This window comes from Microtus ochrogaster, chromosome 4, assembly GCF_000317375.1.
Source record: "Microtus ochrogaster isolate Prairie Vole_2 chromosome 4, MicOch1.0, whole genome shotgun sequence".
NCBI classification, from domain to species: domain Eukaryota; kingdom Metazoa; phylum Chordata; class Mammalia; order Rodentia; family Cricetidae; genus Microtus; species Microtus ochrogaster.
Genome location: NC_022011.1, coordinates 32,380,998 through 32,390,556, shown reverse-complemented (window position 1 = coordinate 32,390,556; position 9,559 = coordinate 32,380,998). Strand labels below are relative to the sequence as shown.

The 9,559-nt window shown below is 48.6% G+C and overlaps 1 protein-coding gene across 1 annotated transcript in view; it reads right to left on the bottom strand.

Moving 5' to 3' along the window:
* The window catches only part of Cog2 (component of oligomeric golgi complex 2), a 31,632-nt gene extending 27,878 nt beyond the window's left edge, over window positions 1–3,754 (bottom strand). Inside the window, exon 1 of the mRNA XM_005345872.2 lies at window positions 3,587–3,754. Coding sequence (XP_005345929.1) covers window positions 3,587–3,658 — 72 coding nt within the window. The 5' untranslated portion in view covers window positions 3,659–3,754. The remainder of the gene's footprint in view (window positions 1–3,586) is intronic.
* Window positions 3,755–9,559: the final 5,805 nt, after the last annotated feature.

Sequence of the window (9,559 nt, the reverse complement as noted above, 5' to 3'; positions counted from 1 at the left end):
GACCTATGACAGCCGCTGTGATTTTGAGAGGGAAAGGGGAGTATAATGGCTGATGCGGGTGTGTGTGTGTGTGTGTGTGTGTGTGTGTGTGTGTGTGTGTGATGGGACCTATGACAGCCGCTGTGATTTTGAGAGGGAAAGGGGAGTGTAATGGCTGATGCTGTCAATCGGCAGGATGAAGAATCACTTTGGAGACAAGACTGGGAATGATGTCTGGGAGCGGTTCTGAGCTCAACAATAGTATTCATCTCTCCCTTCTAACCACAGGGGTGAAGTGACCAACCATCTACCTTAAGTTCTGCCACATTTTCCTTCTGCTATGACGGACCAACTTTAACTCCTCACACTGTAAGCTGGAATAGACCCTTCCTCAAGTTGCTTTTTGTCAGGTATTTGGTCATAACAATGTGAAAATACAGAGAGCCGCCAATGACAACTCTCCAGCCAGAAGCTGTGTGTGATGGGGATAACTGAGGTAGAGAAATCAGCAGAAAACTAGAACCTGGTGTGCTGGTTTGAATGAAAATGGTCCCATATGGCTGGGCGGTGGTGGCACACATCTTTAATCCCAGCACTCGGGAGGCAGAAGCAGGCGGATCTCTGTGAGTTCGAGATCAGTCTGGTCTACAGGAGATAGTTCCAGGCCAGGCTTCAAAACTACTGAGAAACCCTGTCTGGACAAAAAAAAGAAAGAAAGAAGAAAAAAGAAGGAAAATGACCCCATAGGTCCATAGGGAGTGGCACTATTCGGGGGTGTGGTCTTGTTGCAACAGGTGTGACCTTGTTGGAGGAAGTGAGATCTCAGGTGCTCGTGCTAGGCCTAGTACACACTCCTTTTGCTGCCTGTGGACCAAGATGCAGGACTCTCAGCAGCTTTTGCAGCACCATGTCTGCCTGCATGCCATGATCCACCATGATAATGAATTAAATAAACCTTTGAAACTGTAAGTGACCCCAAATTAAATGTTTTCCTTTATAAGAGTTGCTGTGGTCATGGTGTCTCTTCACAGCAACAGGAACCCTAACTAAGACACCAGATAAGAACTGTCATCAAAGAGACTTCACTAAGCAAGTGGAAACCGATGCAGAGAGCCACAGCCACGCAGCAGACAGAGCTCAGGGAATCCTGCTGAAAAGAAGGAAGAAGAATTGTAGGAGCCAAAGTGGTCAAGGACATCACAAAAAAACCCACAGAATTAACTAACCTGTCTCACAGGAGCTCAGAGACTTAACCGACAGCCAGAGAGCTGCATGGGACTGAACAGGCCCTCTGCACATACGTTACACTAGTATAGCTTGTCTTCTTGTGGGTTTTCTAAGAGTGGGTGCAGGGGCTACTCTGATCCTTTTACTGGCTTTTAGGACAGGACCCTATTTCTCATGCTGTGTTGCCCTAACCAGTCTTAATATCAAGTCACTTAGTCTTTCTGCAACTTGATATGTCATGTTTTATCATCCATGGGAGGCCTGTACTTTTTTGAATAGAAATGAAGGAGTAGATGGGGCAAGGGAGGTAAAAGGGAGGTCGGAGGAGGGCGGGGAAAACAGTGGTCAGGATGTAAAATAAATAAGTAAATAAATCCAGGAAGAGGAGGAGGGGAAGGACACCAGGGAAGTCTGAAAGCCACCACGGAACAAGCACAGTTTCTGAGCCCACACATTCTCCCTCTGACCACGCTCAACAGCCAAACCACACCTCTCCTTCAAGTCCAGAGCTATAGCTGGCACACAGCAGGTGGTCAATGGGTGCCTGTGGGTGAGTAGTCAATGGCTACCATTGCATTGCAATCTAACAACAGTTTGCAAACAAATGACTGTAGTTCATGGAGTCTCAACTCCAACGTGTACCTGACATCCTAACCTTGTAAAAGACCTATGCCTCTGCAAAATACGCTGTGTAAGATACTCATGCATACATATAATCTATAGAGGCACCCTTGTGCCACCAAACCAACTCATAAAATGTTTCTTTAAAGGAAACACAAATAACACAGGACCTTAGCTTCTGGCTCCACCTAGAAAAACTAACAGTACACAGAACAGCTCTTCTATGTAGTTTCCTCTACGACTGAACTGGTCACAATTTTTTTTTTCTTTTTTCTTTTCTCTTTTCTTTTTCAAGATGGGGTTTCTCTGTAGCTTTAGAGCCTGTCCTGTAACTAGCTCTTGTTGACCAGGCTGGTCTCGAACTCACAGAGATCCACCTGCTTCTGCCTCGCTGAGATTAAAGGCCACCACCACTTGGCCTGAACTGGTCACATTAACAGAACTACAAAATTGCTTGGCACACTCAGAGGTTTGATAGCATGGAACAGCATGGAGGTGCCAGCAGCCCAGCCGTTCATTCCCCGGTCTGCTGTATGTGTTTCACAACCTGCATTTGGTGGCATCTTCTTTCTGATGCTGCATTTAACAGAGGCCTCAGGTCAGTGTGAGAGAGACACAGCAGGCAGTGCGGCGGAAAGGCTGCTGGCATTAGGCATGCAGGAGGCCTGAGTTAAGAACTGAACACATCTAAGTTTTCTCACCTAAGGTCAGGCCACGATGCCCTGGTGAGCTTTCTTCCTCCAGTCACCTATCCCCACCATGTACCTCTCTGGCTTTCTAGCATCTTTTTGGGGTCATTCTTGGTCATGGGATGGGACAGGGGCTTTCTGAAGCATTCTCTCCAGCATCCTATTTGAACTCATTTACCGGGGAGGGTGAGATGGCACCAGAGTTTGCCTCCCAGCACCCACATGGCAGCTCACAAACACCTGTAACTCTTAACTCCAGGGAATCCAACGGTCTTCTGGCTTCTGAGACTTCTGCACACGCTGTGCACATAAACTCGGGAAGGCAAGCACATACAGACATAAAATAATACATCTCCAAATTACACTTCCTTCCTGCAGCGGTTCAGCAACGTCACTACAGACAGGTGCTTCATTCCTGGTTCTAGACACGCCTCTCACACATGAAAAAGTAAAGACACATATAAATTAAAACCAAAAACTCTGAGATTTGGTCATGTTAACTGAATGCAAATATCAAAACAGAGCTAGGCCAATTAAGTCGGAGGGAAAAATTACCACGTAAGGAGAGTCACGAGCACACACGCGCGCACACACACTATCCTGTAAGACCTAAACTCATTAGCTCAATATTTCAGGTGCCAAAGAGACAAATTTTCTAAATCCCTCACCGTGGAAACAGCTTTGAAGTGGTCCCTCAAATCTCAACTTTGACACATTAAACGGCACAACCTGTCGGCTCTCTGTCCTCGGGGTGGGGATGGGAGGGGGGGGGGGACTGGAGACAGGAGGATCAAGACCTGCCTGGGCTACAACTCAAAACCCTGCCTCCAGAAAGAAATTGCGTGTAATCATGTTTTGGGGTCGTTTAACTGACAGCGGCAGAGGGATACAATTAACAGGCAAACTCCTTCCGTTCCGGCTGAAATTCCATCAGCGAAGTGTCTTCCGTTTGGACTGGTAGGGTGAGTGACTCCTTCATGTCGGAGTGAAGTTCAGCCCGATCGGCCCCTTCCCTGCGATTCGCCGGAGCGCCTGGGAACCGCAGGGCCTTAGCGTGGGGTGTCCCTCACCTTCATGAATTCGTCCTTATCGAAGCACAGCGTGTCCGGCCCGGTGGGCAGGTTCATCCTGCTTCTCTCCATCACGCCGGCCTCAGCTCCCAGGCTCCGATGGCACTGAGGACGCAGGCGACACCACTGGGGACGCGGCAGTCCAGCCCCGGCACGGCGCTGGCCCCGCTTCCGCCAGCGGCGACGCACGGCAACCAATAGGCGGGCGGCGCGGGCGGCTGCGCACAGTGAACCGGAGGGGAGGCGCGCGCAGCCCGGCGCTACCGCCTCCGGTAGCCGAGCGCGGTACTGCAGCGCCACGCCCACGCCACAGGCTGGAGAGAGCAGAACAACCTTGTTCTTTTTCCTCAAGAGGTGAGAGAGTCCAGAGCTGCGTCCTCCGAGAGAAAACGCCACCGCCCTTAAATACGGTCCTTAAAAACCTGTCAGAGGTCCAAAGCTACAGAGAAACCCTGTCTCGAAAAAACAAAAACAAACAAAAAAACGGTCAGAGGAGCTGGACTGTGGTGGCGCATGCATTCGGAAGGCAGAGGCTGGTGGATCTCTGTGAGTTTGAGACCTTCTGGTCTACAGAACAGGACAGCCAGATTTACACAAAAAACCTGTCTTAGGGGAAAATGCTATCCCTATGCATTTCAGGTTACCCCAAACATGAAACCATCCCTCTGACTGAATGTGGGGGTAAAATTTAGAGACCCTATTGCCGGAACCTGCCCTGAATAGGTAAGGCCTTCTTAAAGTGACTCTGCGAAGTGTCTAGAGAAGACATGAGTGGAAAAAGATACAACAAGCACCCTATGTCCTTAACATGCGTGTGTGTGTGTGTGACAAATTTTTGTTTTCTTTTTACCATCTTTCTCTTTCTAGGAAGTCTTCCACCCACACAAGTCTAAGCAACGTGAATTGACCACTCTCCAGTAGTTCCAGCCTTTCCCTGGGTTCTCTTTACCCGGGACACAACCACCATGACTGTCATTGGGAGAATTTGCTAGAACACTTCCCAGACATCCTATTAATCAATTCCTCGGGTGAAAGAGCAAACAAACAAACCCGTTCTTGCCTACTCAAAACATCATCCTCGTACCTAATAATATGAATGGTTCTCTGCTAACATTGGATTGAGAGATTTGGTCTTCAGCCCCTATTTAGAATTCCAGAGTGGCAACTTGGAAGCACTGAATGAGGGGCCCAGGTTCTGGCAGAGAAAGAAACACAGATACCTGGGAAACCTGTCTGGTCCCTAGAAGCTTGGAGCTAGAACTTGCCATTCCCTTCCGAAGCTGTTCTCCAGCCTTGATGAAAGAAAGGAACCTGCACACGTACGGCCTAGTGTGTTAATCGTGGGGCTGCTGAGGGATTCACTGGTACAGAAGAAGATCCCAGGGTCCCCGTGTCTATTCGCTTTCCAAGGATTTGGTAAGGAGCAGCCTGAAGTCTGCCCTATGGATGCCGTTCTTTCCCAACACACCCCAGGCAGGGCAACAGATGAGCTTTGGTGCTAGCCGAGCCCCGCATGGCAGTGGAAGAGGGTGGAAACCAGACCTGCCCAGGGGGCGACACCAGCTGGCATGGCCATTTTCTGCTGTGTTACACAGTGCAAATGGCAGCTCCCCAGGGGTCAGTGAGCAGCCTCTCTCCAGAGCAGGCTGCACTGGAGACAAACCTGCTGTTTGTCCGTATTCCCCTCGCTCGTGTGCAGCCGTTTGGGGGTCATGCCAGCTTCTCACTGTCCGGGGTCTGTGCTTTAGACAAGCTCTTATCTCCTGCTTCACATTCAAGCACATGGTTAATTCTTCACTGTCAGCTTGACTGGATTTGGAATCTCCGACTAGACACACTCCAGCCATGTTTGTGACGGTGTTCCCAGAGACGTTTAACTGAGGAAGGAAGACCCGCCCTGAATGTGGGCCGCAGGTTCCTCAGGCTAGGGTCCCAAACTGACTAGAAGGGAGAAGGCAAGGGCATTTATCTCTCTCTGCTTCCTGACAGTGGATGCCATGCGACCAGCTGCCTGTGCTCCAGCCTCCATGTGGACCCTGCCAAGGAGAACTGGATGCTCAAGCTTCCTTCTTTAGTTACTTAGTATCACAGCAAGGAAATTAATGATACGTGTACCATCTCTGGTAATTATGCCCCTGCCACGGGCCCACGGTACTTAAGGAAGAGTAATTAGGACGTGACTGTGAACAGAGTATTGCCCGACTCCGTAAGGGGTCAGCATGCCTAGTTTGCTGTCGCATCTCTGAGCTGCATCTTTCCTTGGGAGACTTTGGCTGATGATTGTTCTGTCTTGTTAAGTCTCGCGAGCCTGTTCTTTGACATCTTCCTTTCTTATGAAGCACGCACCTGCTGCCTCGTCTCTAAGTAAGCAGTCACCCTGCTTCGACTTGCCATCTCTGGAAGATTCTTCATTCCCCACTTCCAGCGGCATGGTGACAAGCCCCCATTTCTCTCTTCCCACTCTGCCCTATTCCCGTTTTTGGCAGGTTTGCAACTGAACACTCCAAAATTACAGGGATAAATAGCACACTCGGGAAACTCATGTGGCCATTTTCTTTATGCATTGCCACCCGGCACAAGAGGCCTGGCTATTGCTGGTGATGAGGAGTTTCCAGTTTTCTAGAGATTGTACACCTACCCCAAAGACCGAGTGTATAGCTCTGACCTCAATGTCCCTAGAGGAAAACAGGCCATTGGGGTTCCTAGGGGGAGGAAGGATTACCCTCAGCTCCCAGGTCTACGAAGACTAGGGAAGCTCATGAGGATGCATTGATCAATATTTTAAGTCTTTCTTTGGTCCTACCAGGTCTCCCCCCATTACGGCACTGGGAAGTGAACTCAAGGCCCTCATGAATTTGTGTGCCATGTCACTAAACTGTATCTATAGCTTCTATCTTATCTTTACTTTTTAAAACAAAACTTTTTTGAATTATTCGTGTGTGTGTGTGTGTGTGTGTGTGTGTGTACGTGTGTGTACGTGTGTGTACATGAGCATAGGTACCCACTGAGGCTAGAGGGAGGCTAGAGGCATCAGTTTCTTTTGGAGCTGGAGTTGCAGGTAGTTGTGAGCTGTCTGACATGGGCATTAGGAACTGAACTCAGGTCCTCCGCAAGAGTTGTATGCCTTCTGACTATTGATTGGTCCCTCCAACTCCTCCAACCCCCTTTGACTTTTTGTTTTGAGATAAAGTTTCATTAAGTTCCCAAGACTGACCTTGTACTTGTGATCTTCCTGGCTCAGTCTCCCTAGTAAGCCGGGGTACAGGCTCTTCTCATTAGACGTGGTTGACTTTGTATGATTCCCCAGTAATTCCTGAATTTCTCTCTGCCCTCCTTTACTTCCAGGGCAACTGCTAAAATGCATACTTAGGCTGTGGCTGCTAAGCTGGGCTATCCCCGAGGCTCCCTGAAGAACCCTGTGCCTAGATAATTTAAGTGAGTCCCGTTTCAGAGCTTCTGATTCTGTGTATGGCTGTCAGGAAAACTGATGGGAACGAGGCCGGACGTGTGGTGGTCCACGCCTGTCGCTCCGGTACTCGGAAGATAAGGCAGGAGAACAAGGAGGTCTAGGTTGGCTTGAGTTACACAGTGGATAGTCAGTGCTGACTGCAGAGGAAGATCTTCTCTCGAAAGAAAGAAGAAAGGAAGAAAGGAAAGAAGGAAGGAAGGAAGAAAAGAAAGAAAGAAATCAGAAAACACAAAGTGATTTGCCAGATAACAAGAGCGACCATGCGCTTCTCCCACTTAACAGAATCACCAGCTTTGCTGCTCCTGCCCGGGGCTGATACCAAAGGATGAATTGAGGCTGCATTTCAGATAAGCGCCCCTAGAGGACGACGTCGGTACTGGCAGCCCTTAATTCTGCGGCTCTGATTTGTTCAAGTTGAAAGTTACTAATCATGTTGGGGAAGAAGAAGAAAAAGTTTGGGGGCAAATGTTGAAATGCTCTGATTTGAGTCAGAGGCAGTGACAGCCTTTTAAGTTAAAATAAATTTTGGGTTTTTGTTCTGTTTTGTTTTTTAGGATTACCAAGTAATTGTATTTTCAGATACAATAGAGAAAACTCAGAAATAGGAATTTTGATTTATGTTTTTCAGAGTCAGTGTGGTGTAGTAAACGAAATAATTGAAATACAGATTGTTAATGTATTTTAAAAATCAAATTGTATTAGGAGCGTTTGATTCCAGTGAAGTTAATTTTTTCTTATATCATCTTGCTAAAATAATATTTTCACTCTTGTGTTAATACTGACTGTCAACTTGACAGGATCTAGAATCACCTAGGAGACAAAGCCCTGGGCATGGAGGGAGTTTCTAGATTGGGTGAGCTGGAGTGGGAAAGCCCACCCCAAATGTGGTGACACCATCCCGTGGGCTAAACCCTAGACTGAATAAAAAATAGAAAGTGAGGTGGGCACCAAGCATCCTCTCTCTGCTTCCTGACTGTGGATGCTGTGTGGCCAGCTGCCTCGCGTTCCTGTTGCCATGCCTACCCCCACGATGCTCTACTACGCCTCGGAATAGAAACTCTTCCTCTCTTAGGTTGCTTTTATCAGGTGTTTTGTTACAACAATGGGACAAGCAGCTAACACACTTCTTTCAGTGAGTGGCCGCTCATCCACCTTGTGTTGAAAGGCACACCCTTGGAATGGCTTCTTCCTTCCTCTGTCCCTATGCCTGGACTGTCGGTGAATCTTATTTATTTTACTACCCAGCAGGATCCAGCTTCCTGGTTGCCGCTGAGGACTGAACCCAAGGCCTGAGCATGGCAGGTGAATGCTTTACCATTGAGCTTTCGCCTCCCCCAAAACTTGACTTTTTTTTTTTTTTTAAACCCAGGCTTCTGTCTGGTGTTGGACTACAACAGCATTGTCTAACATCACCAATGAGCATGATGTGGCCAAATCCAGGCTTGAGTCCAACCCCAAATCATCCGTCCTGAGGATAGGGGACAAGACACACAGGCAAGGATGCTTTGATATTCTATGCCACTGGAGCGCATTTGTTCTTCCTGTTGCAGGAGGGGAGCTGCACACAGACAGCGTGAATAGCTCAGCCTGTGCACACTTCTGTCTGTCCCGAGCCGCCTTGGAAGTGTGTAAATCCGTGTACACACAAAGTAAGAGGCAATACTTAGGGCAAAGTGCAGGAGACACAGCGAGAGAAGCTCCAGCACAGGAACCTCAGAGCCATGACTGATCACTTGACCAGGGGGTGAGACTACACTTTGGAATGATTGACATCCTTTGTTCACCCTCCCCACAAAGCCTACTGGCTGGAGTTGAGATGGAGGGCAGTTTTTAGGGTGTTGGTGCACTGCCTTCTGGGAAATACAACTTAAAGATCCAATTCCCACCTCTGATTGGTGTTTGTGGTGATGGCAGAGTGAAGGCCAGTGTTCTGTTTACTCTCATTGACTCAGCAATAATTCCATTTTTCTAACAGTACTCCTTAGCTTCTGGCTCTGCCTTGGGGGCTAGAAGCCTTCTTGGGTCCTACCTGTGGGATTTCCCTGAAATACCCCTTCGGCCCTGGGATAGTCAGACCTCTGGTTCCTGTTGGGAGCAGTGAGACCCCAGCTCCTGAATTTCTTGTAAACAACTTGTTTTCCCCTGATCTGAGTGCCTACAGCTGCTCTGAGCACGAGACCTTCAGGAGTTCCTGATGGCAGGAGAGTGGTTTCTGGTGGGTTTGGCTGGGGTGTGGCTATCTCTCTATAATCTGCCCCTGAACACAATAAAGGGGGCATTCTTGGGGCTTTGGTATCAGTGTTAAAAGGTCTGTCTGTCGGTCTGTCTCTGCGTGTGTATTCTCAACCTCCAGCCCCCTTGCCTGAAGCTCGCAAACTGGGTTCAAGGGCACCAAACGCAGACACAGGTGGGGGGAGGGAGGGGGGTGCAGTGTGTCGCAGTTACCGTTGCTCTATGGCTCCGTAAGAAATGGCCACACATCAAGCAGTCTTAACTAACACTTT